Below are 16,801 nucleotides of genomic sequence, written 5' to 3' on the forward strand. Positions count from 1 at the left end.
CCCACCTAGGCTTTGCCCGCCTGCACATTCTGCAGACCCCTCCCTACGTTATGCATGTCTAAAAATCCAAATTTGTTAACGAGAATCAGCCGTTGAATCGGAAGGCTGCGGCTTCCTCCTTTGGCTAAGCTGGAAGAACTCTGATTAAGGTGCCTTGCTGGGGCAACTTACGCCCTGCAGGCAGCAAAACTCTCCGAGCGAGCCACAACAGCTGGGTCTCTAGGGGAACAGGCAACACCCCTCTCGCTTTCCCGCCTCTTTGGTCTTCTCAGGGCCGCTTGCCAAGAGGGTGGAGGCTTCAGCCTAGCCCTCTCCGGCAGCAGAAACCGCCCCGCCGCTCATTCAGCCGAGAAGGCTTTCCCCGACCGTGTGAGAGTCATCAGCTCGGCTCTCTCAAGCGGGTTGCCTCGTCGCGACGCCCCGTCCAGCGCCTTTGCTGCTGGGACTGCAGCACGTTGAGAAGACCGCTGGTGGAAGTTTGGGGCCACACTGCTTTAGGCTTCTGGCAAGATGAACGTGGAAAACCAGGATGTGTTGCTGGAGGTGGAAGAAGAGGAAGGAGAGGGGGAGGAGGAAGAAGAGGATGGGGAGATTGGTGAGTAAGCCGTTCGGCCTGGGGGGACAAGCGGGTCCAAGGACCAGAAAGCGGGCGCGGGGGTGGGGGTGGGGGGTGGGGGGAGAGAGATGGAGATTGGGGAGGAGAGACGATTTTCAAGCGTTTTACTTTTTGTCCTTTAATTCCATTTTCTGAAGTGTTATTAACAGTTGTGACGATCCAAAGCACAACTTCCCTGGAAAGTTTTGCTTTTGAATTCTTCCAGCTCATTTCCAAACGTCACCCTTCGTTTTGCATGCAGGAGCTGCTTACATTGTGTCCGGGAAATGTATTTCAGTGCCAGTGTCGAGGGGCCCCAGAACTTTGAAAATGCTCTCCCTCCGTTTAAAAGGGCTAAACTGAGATTTGACTGGAATATCTATAAAGAAGGCTGCCTGCGGTGTATGTTTATGAACTTGCAAAAGAATTCAGTTTCCTTCAGGGATCTCACTCTTTAGGTGGGAGTTTAAAAGGGCAGCAGTCTGTCCCTGTTCCAAATAAGTACGAGCCAGAAACCAGCAGTGCATTTGGAGGATACATGAAGTGTGTACAAATGTGTTTTGTTGATGGATGATTGGAAACTGTCGAACTTTTTCCCACATGAAAAACAATATTTCAGAGTACTAGGCATCAGTTAATGGGCACAATCCAGGAAAAGTTAGTCATGATGATTAAGACTGCAGTCCTATGCATGCTTACTAGGGGTAATCTGTGGAACTTCAGTGGGACTTACATCTGAGTAAAGGTGCATAAGACTGAACTGCACATCTTATTGAAATTAATGGGCCTGGACTTAATTGCAAGTCCTATTCAATTGCTTTTGTCAAATACATGGCTAAAAATGAAGCAATGGGGTGCTGGGTTGTGCCTCTAGTATAAACTTAAATGGTCCGGTTTGGGAGGGGAAAAAATTCAACAGTACAGTTCAACAGCACAGAAGAAACAGATAAGAACTAACAGCAGCAGAAAAGTGATGCCACATTCCACAGTAGAAATTCAGAAAATGAAAAATGATGCACATGTGTTCACACAACAAAGCCACTCTCTGCGGCTAACTTGGACCTCACTGCTGGCATCAACATCAAGAAGAAGCAGTTTTGCTTTCCCGTTTTTCCTAGGCTTTAATTTGACAGCCAAAGCAGTTTTGGAAAGCAGGCAGAAAAACATGATGAATAAGGAAAATATATACAGTGTCTGTAAGAAAGGCTAGTCCACTGTATAAACTGTCTCTCGGGTATTCATAGTTTAAATTTATCAACCATCATTCCAAAATTGTTGCTCAAGGTGATATACAGTTAAAACAGCACGTGAGTCTAGGAAGCTGCCTTTTACTAACTTCTGTTCTGTCTAGACCAGTGGTTCCCAACCAGGGTTCCTCCAGATGTTGCTGAACTACAACTCCCATAATTCCGAGCTACAATTTATTGTGGCTGGGGGTGATGGGAGTCGCAGTTCAGCAACATCTGGAGGAACCCTGGTTGGGAACTACTGATCTAGACCACTGCTCTGTCCAGTTCATCGTTGTCTGCGTTAACTAGCAGCAGGAGCGTAACTACTATTAGGCAAGGGGAGGCGGCTGCCTGGGGCCCCCCACACCTTGAGGGGCCCCCCAGAGGCAAGTCACATGAGGCAAGTCACATGACTATATATTGTGAAGTAAGTGTGTGCGTGTGTCTGTGTGTCTGTGTGTGTATCAGCGAGGGGCCCATTTTAAAATTTTGTCTCTGGGCCCACTCCAGCCTTGTTACGCCCCTGACTAGCAGTGGCTCTTCCAGGGTTTTCGGATAGACTTGGGTCCATACAGCCCTACCTGGAAATGCCAGAGGTTGAACCTGGGACCTTGTCACACAAAGCATGTGCTCTGCCTCTGAACTATAGCCACTCGCCAAAATGTTCCCCATTGGCTTAGGAGGCCTCATATAAGCAGATTTCCAGACAGACCCAGATGCAAGCTGCCATGGATGGTAGCTTCAAGAATCAAAAACCAGCAATATATACACAGTCTCTACTCGGAAAGAAAAAAGTACAAATTGAAAGTCACCTAGAGAGTCATAGAGCATTGTACAAGAAAAGTGGGGTGTGGATGTCGTGAATGGCTGGCATGATTTACAGCATTCTGGAGGTGGAACACTGAGTGCCTGCTGCTGCGGAGATGGAAGGCCGCTCCAGTGCTGGTAAGAACAGGTGGAAGTGCAAGTAGTTCTTCTTCAGTTTTGCCCATTCACAACAATGGGGGAAACGGCAGAAGCACTTCTTGCACTACCACTTGTCCTTACTAGTGTCGGAGTTGCCTTCTGGCTCATGCAGCGTTCCATCTCCAGAATGCTGAAGATTCTGGAATCCTCAAAAATGCCATCTCCTGGCATCTAAAAGATGTAAAGAGAGACTTACAGAGGTCTTACTAGCAGAATGAGGTGCCACCCAAGAGCAAAGCCTGCTTCATTTACAACCAGACCATTCCCATTAACATGGGGAAAGGCCTGCCCTAAAGATATCAAAGGCCTGCCCTAAAGATATCAAAGGCCTGCCCTAAAGATATCAAAGAACAGTTTGACATGTTTGATTTGAACAAAGGGATTTCTGAACATGCTCTGGATACAAGCCATGCAAAGGAAGATTATAAACAGGGCTAGAAAAACCCCAGGCACCAGATACCTACAAATCTGAGGCTGATAGCTAGAAATCTGAAAAATATTTCTATAGCCAACGGAAGGCTAGTATTTAGCATTTTTGTTTTTGCACCTAAGCATTTGAAACATTTTCCTGCTGTACTTATAAATGTATTTTTGTAAGAGTACATGTCATAAAAGTGGATTTAAAAAAAGAAAGAAATGGCTTTAAAAATCATATTTCTTTTCACTTTGTAAGCTGAATCTGACACTTATCTCTTATAAATTATAGAGTAGGCCTGCCTATGTATTTGATGCGAGTCCTTGCAATCATGAAACCTTTTACTTCTGCTTAAGTTGTTAACAGAAATAAAATACAGCAGAAATAACAGGCGGCTGATGTGTGTAATATTTGTCAGTGATGCATGCAAGTAGAGGAGTCTGGGTATTAGGAACTGTCCTGTTTTATCAAAGGGATATTGTGTGAGTGATTCTTCATCTTTGTTTCAATTGTAGAAAAGTAACATTCAATAAACATATGAATATGGCTGTTGCCATTTACTGTTGGATCAAATGTCTAAATTTATAGGAAGACAGCAAATTTTTGTATACAGCTATCATCACTTGGTGTTCAGGAAATCTTGTTCTTTGAAGCTCTACACACGATCAGTGTGTGGGGCCTAATAGGGTTCTGCGGGGGGAGCGGGTCAAGCTCAGTCTCCCGGCAGACAATCCCCAGGCTAGCCCTGGGTGGCCAGGTTGGCTGCCCACATGACTACTGGCTCTGTTACGGAGCTGGTAGGGGCGGTGGGGATCAAGGGCCTCCTGGCCCCCGGAAGTCCCAAGATGCCCTGCCCAAGTGCGTGGGGCATTCTGAGGAGACCCCTGAGACTGGGAGGCTTGCTGCAGCCTCCCGGTCAGTGGTCTACTCACGAGTTGCTGCGATGCAGAGCTGTGCCACGGTGACTCACAATCGCCAAAATGATGTTAGCGGAGCGCTCGCTCAGCTAACCTCGTTTAATGGGGGGGGGCAATTAGGCAGGCTAGCTGCCGGGAGCAGTGGTCCCTTAGCCCGGTTTCCTCTGCATGTGTGAATAGCCTCATTATTTTAAACTGAAGCTTGATTTAAATGTGATGCCAGGCATGCATATTTTATGTGGCTAAACCAGGCCCGGAGGCTTCCATATTTTAACTAGGCATGGTAGGGTTCTGTGCTTAAACCAGATCCTCAGCCCACAGCTCTCTGTGTTTAAATTAAGCCATCAGTGCCCCTTTTGAACCAGGCCCCCAGCCTCTATGCAGCTTTATCAAATTAGAGTGGCGAGTTTCCAGGTCATGGATCCCTAGAATGCTAATGATGAATATGCAGACTGGTTTAAGTGAGGCTTTAGGCATATCATATGCTATATGATTAAGTTCTTGCACACTCAACACTACATTTGAATTATCTGTACAGTATTCATATTCACTTTTTGAGCCACTTTTTGAACCACTTTTTGTGCCATTGCAAAGCGAGGAAATGACTTGCTTAGCAAGCAAGTGGTTCAAATCCCCATTGGTTGGTGGTTCAAATCCCCATTGGTAAGTTTCCCAGAATATGGGAAACACCTATATCGGGAAGCAGCGATGTAGGAAGATGCTGAAAAGCATCATCTCACACTGTGCAGGAGGAGACAATGGTAAACCCCTCCTGTATTCTACCAAAGACAACCACAGGGCTCTATGGTCACCAGGAGTTGACACTGACCCGAGGGGACAACTTTATTCACTTTTTGCTTTTGTAAATACCGCATAATTTTGCCCAGTTTGATTTCTGATGCTAATCCAATAGATTTTAATTGGAGTGGGCACGAGCTTCAGTGAATTTTAGTTAAAATCTTATCGAGGACATTAAAATCTTATCGAGGACATAGTCAAACTTGAACAGGGGATTGTGAAAGTGAAGCAACTCAATATTTGCCAGACATAAGAATTAACAGGAACTGAGCTTGTCATGAATTCCTTTCGTATGGGTTGGGCCACTGCTGTGGTTTTATAATAAAACCATGCCTTCTTGTTGCCAGTGCTGTCCCTACAGAGGAAGTGTGCTGCTGAGAGTTGTTGTTCACCATCTGCAGTGTTGAAATCTAGGCACAGATTGTTGCTTTTGCTTCAGATGGAGAGGACTCCCATTAAATTCAGTCACATTGCTTGAGTAAATGTTTCAAACCAGACAAACCAATCCTTCATGTTGCTGGTTGTAGCAGGTAAAGCTTGCACTTCAAAGCTTGCTTTGAAGTATATTATGGTGTACAGTATTGTATGCTGAGCTGAGCCTGTGATGCAGTTGAAATCAATACATTCTATAAACTATGTATGTCAAGATAAGATAAAATAAAAATATGTTAAATAAATAAATAAATTAAATAAACGATAAGATAAGATAAGATAAGATAAGATAAGATAAGATATTATAAGGAGCAAGAGAGTTTTGGTGAGCCTGCTGTTAGATGAATATGCAATAGACAGAAGGACTGAACTGAATTGATTAAGTTATGAGACATTTCTTGGTACATCCTGAAGCCTCAAACTGGGGTGTGCGGAGAGAAAAGTAACTTTGGGTCAGGTATACATCGAACAGATAAGACGACTGGGCTGTCATGTAAACATCTTCTCTTTATGAAAAACAACTTCTGGATTTGAAAACACATTTTGGACACTTGGATTGGGAAGGGGGCGGAAACGATGCAATTGTGAACCAATCAAAAGTCCTTACCTATGCTACTTGGATAGTTTAGGCTATAAAAAGGGGAATTATCAATGTCCAAGGTTAGGTGAGGAGAAGAAAGCATCCAACTCTCTGACAAGTAAAGACCCTGACTTTCACTTAGTGCCTGGCCAGCGTTGTTGTTCTGGGAGGCAATGAGCCATAAGAGCTCTTACGGTCTGTGAGAAGAGCTCGTGGGCTGCCTGCAGGGAAGGAGAGTTAAGTTTACTTTCCTCGCAGACAATCCCCTTCGTGTTCCTGGGCAGGCGGATTGCCTGCCCTGACGAACAGCAGCTCCCACTGCAGCTCCCAGAGTTGGGGTGCCAGACACGCCGCCATGCATCGCATCGCCCCCTGGAGCCCAAATAACGCACTGCGGTACATTCCTGGGTTCCCCCACCTGTCCCCGAGTGCCAGCTGTGGCTGCAAGCAGCTGCAGCTGACACACAATCAAAGAAATGAAGTCAAGGAAGTGCTCACTCCCTTAACTTCATTTTATAAGGAGGCTACTTGGGCGGGTTTGCTGCCGTGTAGCCACCGGGATCGGGCACGATCCCGTTGGTTTACACAAGCGGGCTGGGTTCTGCACACTCATTTGAATAGCCTCACTGAGGGTAAGGATAGCTTCATAATAGTTAATTGGATATATTAATTGGTAATGTGAGGCAACCTAAGAAAGAAGTAGTGTGTATGTGATAAGGAACTAGGTGTTGTAACTTTTTATTACTGTTCGTGGATTGATTTACAGTGAGGGAAATAAGTATTTGATCCCCTGCTGATTTTGTCCGTTTGCCCTCTGACACAGAAATGACCAGGCTATAATTGGAATGGTAGGTTCATTGTAGCTGTGAGAGACAGAATAACAACAAACAAACCCTCGAAAGCCCAGTGCCCAAAAGTCAGCGATGGATTTGCATTGTAGTGAGGGAAATAAGTATTCGATCCCCTATCAACCAGCAAGATTTCAGGCTCCCAGGTGTCTTTTCACTATATGCAGGTAACGAGCTGAGATGAGGAACACCCTCTGTAAGGGAGTGCTCCTAATCCCAGCTTGTTACAGTACCTGTATAAAAGACACCTGTCCATAGAAGCAAGCAATCACTCAGCTTCCAAACTCACCACCATGCCCAAGACCAAAGAGCTGTCGAAGGATGTCAGGGACAAGGTTGTAGACCTGCACAAGGCTGGACTGGGCTACAAGACTATCACCAAGCAGCTTGGTGAGAAGGTGACTACAGTTGGCACGATAACTCGCAAATGGAAGAAACACAAAATAACTGTCAATCTCCCTCGGTCTGGGGTTCCATGCAAGATCTCACGTCGTGGAGTTGCAATGATCATGAGAATGGTGACAAAGCAGCCCAGAACTACACGGGGGGAACTTGTCAATGATCTCAGGGCAGCTGGAACCATAGTCACCAAGAAAACAATTGGTAACACACTACACCGTGAAGGACTGAAATCTTGCAGTGCCCGCAAGGTCCCCCTGCTCAAGGCAGCACATGTACAGGCCCATCTGCAGTTTGCCAGTGCACATCTGAATGATCCAGAGGAGAACTGGGCGAAAGTGTTGTGGTCAGATGAGACCAAAATCGAGCTCTTTGGCATCAGCTCAACTTGCCGTGTGGAGGAGGAGGAATGCTGCCTATGAGCCCAAGAACACCATCCCCACCGTCAAACATGGAGGTGGACACATTATGCTTTGGGGTTGTTTTTCTGCTAAGGGGACAGGACACCTTCACCACATCGAAGGGACGATGGACGGGACCATGTACCGTCAGATCTTGGGTGAGCACCTCCTTCCCTCAGCCAGGGCATTGAGAATGGGTCGTGGATGGGTATTCCAGCATGACAATGACCCAAAACACACAGCCAAGGCAACAAAGGAGTGGCTCAAGAAGAAGCACATGAAGGTCCTGGAGTGACCCAGCCAGTCTCCAGACCTTAATCCCATAGAAAATCTGTGGAGGGAGCTGAAGGTTCGGGTTGCCAAACATCAGCCACGAAACCTTTCTGACTTGGAGAGGATCTGCAAAGAGGAGTGGGACAACATCCCTCCTGGGTTGTGTGCAAACCTGGTGGCCAACTACAAGAAACGTCTGACCTCTGTGATTGTGAAGGGATCGAATACTTATTTCCCTCACTACAATGCAAATCCATCGCTGACTTTTGGGCACTGGGCTTTTGAGGGTTTGTTTGTTGTTATTCTGTCTCTCACAGCTACAATAAACCTACCATTCCAATTATAGCCTGGTCATTTCTGTGTCAGAGGGCAAACGGACAAAATCAGCAGGGGATCAAATACTTATTTCCCTCACTGTATGTAAACCAAAGAGGGAAGGAAAACCCTGTGAGTATACTTTTGAGTTTTAGCTAATGAGCTAATGTAAGCAAATAAACAGAGCCTTATGCAGCATACTGCCTGTGGTTTAACTCCACCATTCCAGGTGAAAGACAAGAGTTTCCTGGAATAGTCCAGAGTAGTTTGGAGTTACTGGACATCTTTCAGTCTCCCTTTTGCCTTGCCCTTGAACTTGATTATAACAACACAAGACTGTATAGCATCAGGTACTAACAGCCACTCTGGTAGGCCTTAGGCACTGCCCCCTTCCCCATCCTTCCTCTTCTATAATCCAGTCCTCCTGTGTGTTCTTGTGTAGTGCTGATGTGTGTTGCTGCTTTGCAATGGAGCCAGGATTGCTTGCAGCAGTGGAGCAGGAAGATTAAATGCTCCTCTGTGATGACTCTGGGAGCTTAGAGCTGCACCCCATGCTCTTCTGTGCCTGCCACTGTGCATAGAATATGACTGTAATTTGGCTTGTCTTATACATGTGCATGGTACTATATTAAACGAATAGAAGTTCTGCTGCGAACTGGGGAAACTGCATGCTACTCACAGCTCCTTTGGAGATTCCATTCATTTTCTAAACTCCTGTTATTGTCAAGCTTTCACTTTGCAGAATTAAAACACACACACTCTGATTTCTTGTCCTTATGGTTACAGAGAACATATGCTTGCAATATGTACATGTCAAATAGATAAGCTAACATACCAGTTATATTTTAGAAAACAAAAATCGCCATCAGGCTTCCCACCCCCTTGGGCACCCTTGCAATTTCCGCCTCTCCCCATACCCCCTACAATCCCCCCCCCAAGCCCATGCAATTTCCCCTGTTCTTATAAAACCCTTCCCAAACCCTTGCATGATTTTCCCTTCTCTTACCCCAAGTCCCATTTTCCCTCCTCCTTCCTCTGAGTCCTGTTATCTATGTTATTTGAAAAGGCGGCAAACAATGGTGGTGTCATTGTCACTGCTGCCACTAGCCCACTAATGGGGCATTAGTGAGGCAGGGGTCAGAGGCAGTGGATCAGCAGGGGCAGTGAATTAGCCACCTGGGCCAATCTGTCACCTGAGATAGCTCCCTCTTCAATCCTCGTTAGCAGGCCAGCTCTGACTTCTGCCCCAAAGCTCATACATCTGAGTGGTTGATTCATAATTCTGATCACTAAGAATCAACAGTAGCAGGACTCTTGGTTCACTGTCACTAGAGCGATTATGAGAAAAGAACCAATTACAAAAAATGAAATGCTGCATAAAATACAGAACTGTGGCTTATGTGATAAAGAAAATGTTATGAAACAAAACCAATAATAAATTATGCTGGTATTTCTGTCACCCCTTGGACAGGTTAAACTGAATTTAGTGCAAAGTACAAGACGTTTTCAAAGCTTAGACTGAACTCTTGACTAAATTACTGGATTTAGTGATGGACATTATGGAGGAGAGGGGAAATGGGCTTCTCTTTATCCCCTTCGCTAGTAACATGCTTAGAACAGAAACAGGGCTGTCTGGGAGAAGTAAAGATTTTATTAAATAACTCTGCCTTTGAATATCCTAGTCCAGGCACCACAGTTAAATTTCCAGGCACCATGGCTCCCTTGCACCTGGGATATGTCAAGCCCAGGATTAAAAGCAGGGTTGGGGGGTTGAATTAGGTGATGCGGTCATTTCCTCCTGTGCCATTTCCCTGCTTGGAATTGATGAATTGAAGCTGTTGTTAGCCTCACTGGGTAAAAATGTCAGGTGCTTTTGTCATACATATTACTGCCAGATCAACTAAAAATCTAACCAACAACACCCCCATTTTGTCTGGCTCACATTTCAACATGTTCTTCCTCATCTATATACAGTAGTAGGGATGTGCACGGACTTCAATTTGAACTGTGGTTCAAGCACATTTGGGGATCAGGGCCCAGGAGCTTTAAGAAAGAAGCAGGTCCTTACCTGCTCTCTGCCACCCCTTGCAGCCTCCTGCTAGGGTGGCGCTTGTCCCAAGAAGCCTCGCACAGTGTCAGCATGCACATGGCATCGGCACATGTGTGGGCACCATTTGTGTGGTCAGCATGGCATTGCTGACCATGCAAATGGCTCCCATGCATGTGTGTACGCCATGTGCATGCTGACGCTGTGCGGGGCTGCTTGGGATGTGTGCCACCCCAACAGAAAGCTGTATGAAGCAGCACTTTAGAATGAATTAGCAATTTAGAATGAATGTAGCAATTCAGAATGAATTAGTCCAAAGGAAGAACAAAAATCCCTCTACACCTGCAGAAGAGGTAATTGCTGTTAAAAACAGGATCCAAATGTCTAAGTGAAAGTCATCAGCTCACTTGAGTGATTTCCTTTAAAACTTCATCAGCAAACATATATTTATTGAACTGGCCACCCTTAGCCCTGAAATCTACAGTCAGAATTTACAGGACTGCATGAACATGTTCTGCTACTTTTTGATTTCACTTTGTATTCCTCTCCCTTGTCCCCTGCATTTATACCCAGTCTCCTTCTCCTTGCTCTGATCTACTCCATCCTTCCAAATATTTTCATTGACCTTCTTTGTCTTTGCACTTTTATAAAGAGAGGTAACTTTTTACTGTATTTGTGCATGTACACCACCTGCAGAATAGGACTTATCAGGTCTGTTATCTGTTTTCTCTATATACTGCTATTAATAAGTTTTTTTACAGAATATAATTAGAAGTTATTACTATTCATGATGACATTTTTGACACAGGTTCATTTTTTTACAAATTGTTTTAAGAAAATTTTAAAATCTAATTTAAAATTTAAAAAATCTGATTTTATCCACCCTGAGTGCCTCCCCGGGTTCTAATGAAAACAAGCTATAGAGCTGGGTGTTATTAACATACTCATAACTTATCAGCCCAAATCTCCAGACAATGATATCTAACAAGAAAGGAGACAGATACATATCTAGCCGGCTAGACAGTAGTGGTATGGGCTACCAGCAAGGATTTCACTTGAATTCCTACCTTCCTTAGAGACACAGGGAGGGATATCAAACTTTCCATAAACAAGAAATTAAGCCCTACTTTTTTGAGAGCTGCATGTTGTTATACAGTAACTGCAGCCTCAAGGCTGATTCATGTTACTACTATATCTTTGACTCTATTTTACATGGGGAAATATCTCCAGTAACATCTGTATACTAGAATCACATGGGATGGTTAATATGATGACTTGACAGGACAGTATCTCTGACCATCAGAGAGGAACAACAGCTGTGTGGGAGGTAACAGTGTTCTTACACAAACTTTACCAATGCAGTACAGAACTCTACCTGATCATGTGGCAGTGAATCATGTGGAGCTAAACTGGCTCTCAGCTATAGCTGTCAGGACATTTTGTATCTTCTTTCTAAGGCAATAGCTAGGTAGCATTCAAATAGATTATTCATGCATCTGTGTCCACTGCCACATTTTCATTTGACCAGATTGCCCAGTGGATTTCCCCCCTCTTTAGTCCTCATATTTATTTTTCTTTCTAAAACATCTCGATCAACTTTCACTTTTGAAGAAAATGCCTTTAAAAAACAACCACACAAATCCTTCCACTAGTTTTTAAATACAGCATTGAACTATGCAGGCAGCACTTCTGTCTAGAGACTGAATGTGATAGGGACAATTGAAAGTGTGCTTCCCTTTTGCTAACTGGACAAAGAGGTGCCTTTCAAAGTGGTTATTCTCTCATATTTAGCAGAGGAAAACAAACTGGCCCTCTTCAACTCCAGCACAGCATTTTTTCAGTGACTATTGCTGGCATTTCTCTTGTGCTTCTTTTTAGATTGTGAGCCTTTTGGAGACAGGGAACCATTTAGTATTGTTACTGTTCTTATTCTATATAAACCACTCTGAGAACTTTTGTGTTGATAGGTGGAATTATATGCATTCAGTATAATGTCTCTACATTGCCTACATTTATATATTGTACTATTATAAGCTTTGTCTGGGCAATGAAACAATCCCCAAGCATGTGTGCAGAGAGCCTAGATGCCTATAGTATATACCTGCATAAGATCTGGGCAGACATTATGTTGAACATCTGTGGGGCTGAGACGCTCCTCATATGCACATACACAGGAGTAACATCTACACAGTTCTAATATATTTTCTTGATTTGCAGGATTATCTAGATGAGAACTCCCTATATCAACCTTTATTCTGTTCATTGAGACCCGAGTTATTCTTGAATTGATTTAATATAGAAGGGAAGAGGAATTAACCAGAGTTAATCATGTATCTATGATCAATTCCTCATTGTCTCAAATATTTCCTGAACCTTCCTCTGTCTTTCTGTCTCTCTGTAGTTCTTTATCTGTAAAACAAATACTATTTTCCTTCAGGAGTGCACGAGCATTGTGAAGATAAATACATTAAGGACTGAAATGGTCTGCGTTACTATAGCAATTGTGGGCCATGAAGAAATAAATTGTACTAAATGAGACAGATAATCTTCATTACCCTTGTCCCTCTAAGACAAGACTTCCTGTATATAACCTCCAAAATACATATCAGATATAGTTATATCTAGCCTATTGCAACTTTATTTCAGCCTAATTTTATAGTATTATATTTATTTTTATATCCATTCCACCTTTCTTTCTGTAGGACCCTATAATGGCTTGCACAATTAATTAATTAATTAATTATACATATAATGGCTGACATCCAGAGCAAGGAAGCACCAGTGCAGTGAGAAGAGCATACTAATAGCACTTCCAGATTAACTGCAACAGTGCACCAGGGAAGGAGTGATTTTTGATGGCTTGCGCTTCCGCAGGAAGCCCTCTGTGCCACCCCAAAAAATGTCCCTGAGGGCTGTGCAGCTCCCAGCTCCCTACCCTCTAATCTGTCTTCCCTCATGGCCAAGCTTGCAGTCCAAAATACTCTCATATGCCAAAGCAGCACTCCACCCTGCCCCGACATGCTTCCAGCTTAATCATCTCCTTTTCTACTGCCTGAAGGCATTTCCTTCCATTAACCCACTCCTTTGGCTGCAAATGCTAGCCAACATGATCTGTAGCCCTCAGGAACAGATTTATACAAGTCGAAAGGGCTTTTGGACAGAGACAAGAAACTTCCTCTCCCTTCGCTGCCACGCCTGATCTGCACAGCCGTCCTCAGCACAGGGATGCTGAAAACTGCTTGTGGAGCCACAGCCCTCCATAGCATTCCTTCCATCACTGGAGGGTAGCAGATCATATCAGCCACTAGCAACTTTCAAATTTTGAAGTTCTTTGCATTTGTGCTGCTAATTTACATGAAGAGGGGAAAGAGGAAATCCCACCGTGACTACAAAACAAAAAAATGCAGATAATAATGACCAAACACTGAAAATATAAATAAACACTAGAAATATATATTCAGAAATAATAAGTCAGTAATAAATGATCTATAACATTAATAAACAATACACAAATTGCCTTCTCACAATGCAAAATACATAAACAAAAGCATCATATCAGCCACTAGCAACTTTCAAATTTTGATGTTCTTTGCATTTGTGCTGCTAGTTTACATGAAGCAGGAGAAAGGCTAAAATTGCAAAATACAGCTGCCACCATTAGCCAGTCAGCCCCTTTCTCCTACTAAGGACATTACCTTCTTGGCGCTGATTAAACTGTGTGGCGTGTTATGGGGTGTTATAAGTTGCTTTGGGGACCTCTAAAAGACTTGATGTTTGGCAGCCCTAATATAGATGTTAAACAACACAGGAGACAAAATTGAACTCTACAGGGGTCTCTTGGGGGCAACCACAATCTAGCACCACCACCATATTTGTTATATTTTATTATGATACTTAATCAAAATATACCTCCAGGTTCAGTTTATAGTGCAAACTTGATTGATGTAGGCTACAATTCACAATGCACCTATTACATAGTAGTCCCATTTATTCCAATAGGATTATTTCATTCAAAAAGACTGAGTTACACAAATGGTTTTATAGTTTTAGGTTTATAACAAGGCAAGGTGTATGTAGCCCAACAAAGATAATAGTACTTTTTCCAGGTGATTTCTTGTCCCTTCTTTCTTTCTGTGACATAACGCTCAGAACTATGGGGAAATTGTCTTGTCTGCACTCAGTTTGGAGCTTGACATAGGGAGTTAATATTGCATCTGGCCTGTTGGCATCTTTTAAAATTATATTTTCATACTGAGATGTTTTCCATCTGTGTTTTATGGACATATGCAGGCTCTGGTTCCCCTAAATGCCTGTTCAGTCTTGCTGATGTCACTGTTCTTCTTCAGTTCTGTCTCTATGTTTAGTAACCAGCTACATATTAATTAAGGGACATTTCAGTTTTTCCTTGTCTTGCACAGCAAATGCAAAATGAATGTCTGTTGAAGAGTAATTGCAGATGGACAAGAGGGCAATTCAATTGCAGTTCAAGGAAAACATATTAAGCAGAGCATATGCATAGAAGAAGGGTTGAAGGGTTAATGTGCAACTTCTTCCACTCACACTATTACAGTATGAGAATCATGCAAGAATACTAATTGAAGTGACTTGCTGGCACAAAAAGCAAAGGCAAGAGCCAAAAAGCAAACACAAGAAAATCCTTCTGTACTGCACCGTTTTAATTCACAGCAGCAAGTTTTTTTAAAAGAAGCCACCCAAACATTTGCCTCTTTCTCAGGGCCATTTTACATATGCAAACAGTGCTTATTTTCTCCATGTGATTTGGTATGGAGATACAGAGCTATAGGGATAAACATTTGTGTGAATCAGGCAGTACACACACAGAACCCGCCAGAAGTCATTTTGGCAGCACTTTCCCCATCTGTTGTGATCATGAAAATCATTATGGTTCTTTTCAGCTATTGTTTTGTATTAATCGGTCCTATTGTCCACTGTTAAAAGAACCCTGTTAAGAACATATAATTTGTCTTACAAGTTCACCTTAAAGGTCCATTTAGCCCAGAATTATCTCTCCAGTAGTGACCAGCCAGCATGTGGTGATAGCCCTTCCAACATCTGATACACAGAAGCATATTGCCTCTGCAGTGTTCCATTTTTAATTATCGTTAATAACCATTGGTAAATTCTCCATGAATTTATTTATTTGAGTCCCAGTTCAGATGTTACACTTGTGGCACAGTGACCTTCATTTTCATGTTGGCTAAAACCATCACATCCAGGTGCCGATTTTAAAGGAGCAATTTGTCTCCCAGAGTTGATTAATTTATAACAAATCAAGAATTTTAAAAGGGAAATTTAAACTGCTGATTTAAAGTTGAAAAAATCCATTTATTTAGAGATTTCATTATTATTATTATTATTGTTATTATTAATAATAAATAATAGTGCATACTAATTGGTTGCTATACCCATAAAACCATAAAAAGCTATTATGCTGCATGATGACTACTACTACTGTGAATATTTATATACTGCTCTTCAATCAAAGTTCTCAAAGCAGTTTACATAGCAAAATAAATGACATAAATAAAAACTCACTGACTGACTGACAAAGATGTTCTTCTTATAGTTGGTACTTTACAAAGAAAAGCAGACTTTTAGACATTCGTATGTGAATCATGACTTCATAAGGAAGTCCTATATTCAATTTTGAAAGATAGTAGGCTGGATCTCACCTACCCAGCAGGTCTCCTACCCAGCTTCAGAACCTGTTCATGCTCCTGATTTTTGATTAAGTGCAAATAAAAATCAAGGTAGGAGGAGGGGCAGATCTACAACTGAGCAAACGTGTTCAATGAACATGAACTACTGTGCCCAAATTTCCAACTTAAATAATAATTTCCCCATAGGGCTACATGGGCAACTCAAAAAATATTAATACCTCCAAAATGGCTGGGCAGAAAGGCCTGAAATTCACACAGAGTTCCTACATGATGATAGCGTTAAATGAGGCTATTCACATACACGTGCAAAACTGGGCTAAGGAAGCACAGCCCAGTTTTGCATGTCCATGTGAACCCCCAGGATCGGGTCCAATCACGGCAGCACCACGGTGGCAAATCCGCTTGTGGAGCCACCCCTCAAAACTGGGTTAGGAGAGTGAGTGCTCTCCTAACCCTGTTCTGGCAATCGTGTGTCAGCCACGACTGCTTGCAGCCACGGCTGGCAGACTTGGGGGGGAGGGGGATCCCAATAATGCACTGTGCACATGTGCGGTGCATTATTGGAGCTCGGGGGGGCGGGGCGGTGCTCGTCTGGGCAGGCGATCCACTCACCCAAGGAAACAGAACTGCTCGTCTGTGGCAAAGGTAAGTTTAACCCGCCTTCTCTGCAGACCACCTCTAGCCCTTCTCACAGATCGTGAGAAGAGGCTCAGTGTGTGGATGTTCAAGGAGCTTAGTCCATTTGTTGATTTTTAAATAATTTTTTAAAAGTTCAGAAGTGACCATTTAAAGATGAAATAGATGGTTTTGAAGTTGTTTCCAAATAACATTTAACCTCAGACTTTTCAAGAAGATCAACAGATTATGTGAAGAAAGGTGATATTTTATGTCACGTGGACAATCCA

At 43.2% G+C, this 16,801-nt stretch overlaps 1 protein-coding gene across 3 annotated transcripts in view; it reads left to right on the top strand.

The window, feature by feature from the left end:
* The first annotated feature begins 361 nt into the window (after positions 1-361).
* ANO6 (anoctamin 6) overlaps positions 362-16,801 on the top strand; it is a 108,595-nt gene continuing 92,155 nt past the window's right edge. For all 3 annotated transcript variants that reach the window (XM_053256478.1, XM_053256479.1, XM_053256480.1), the window contains exon 1: positions 362-595. In XM_053256478.1, the coding sequence (XP_053112453.1) occupies positions 511-595 (85 nt within the window). In that variant the 5' untranslated portion in view covers positions 362-510. The remainder of the gene's footprint in view (positions 596-16,801) is intronic.

Source organism: Hemicordylus capensis, chromosome 5, assembly GCF_027244095.1.
Source record: "Hemicordylus capensis ecotype Gifberg chromosome 5, rHemCap1.1.pri, whole genome shotgun sequence".
Taxonomy (NCBI): Eukaryota; Metazoa; Chordata; class Lepidosauria; order Squamata; family Cordylidae; genus Hemicordylus; species Hemicordylus capensis.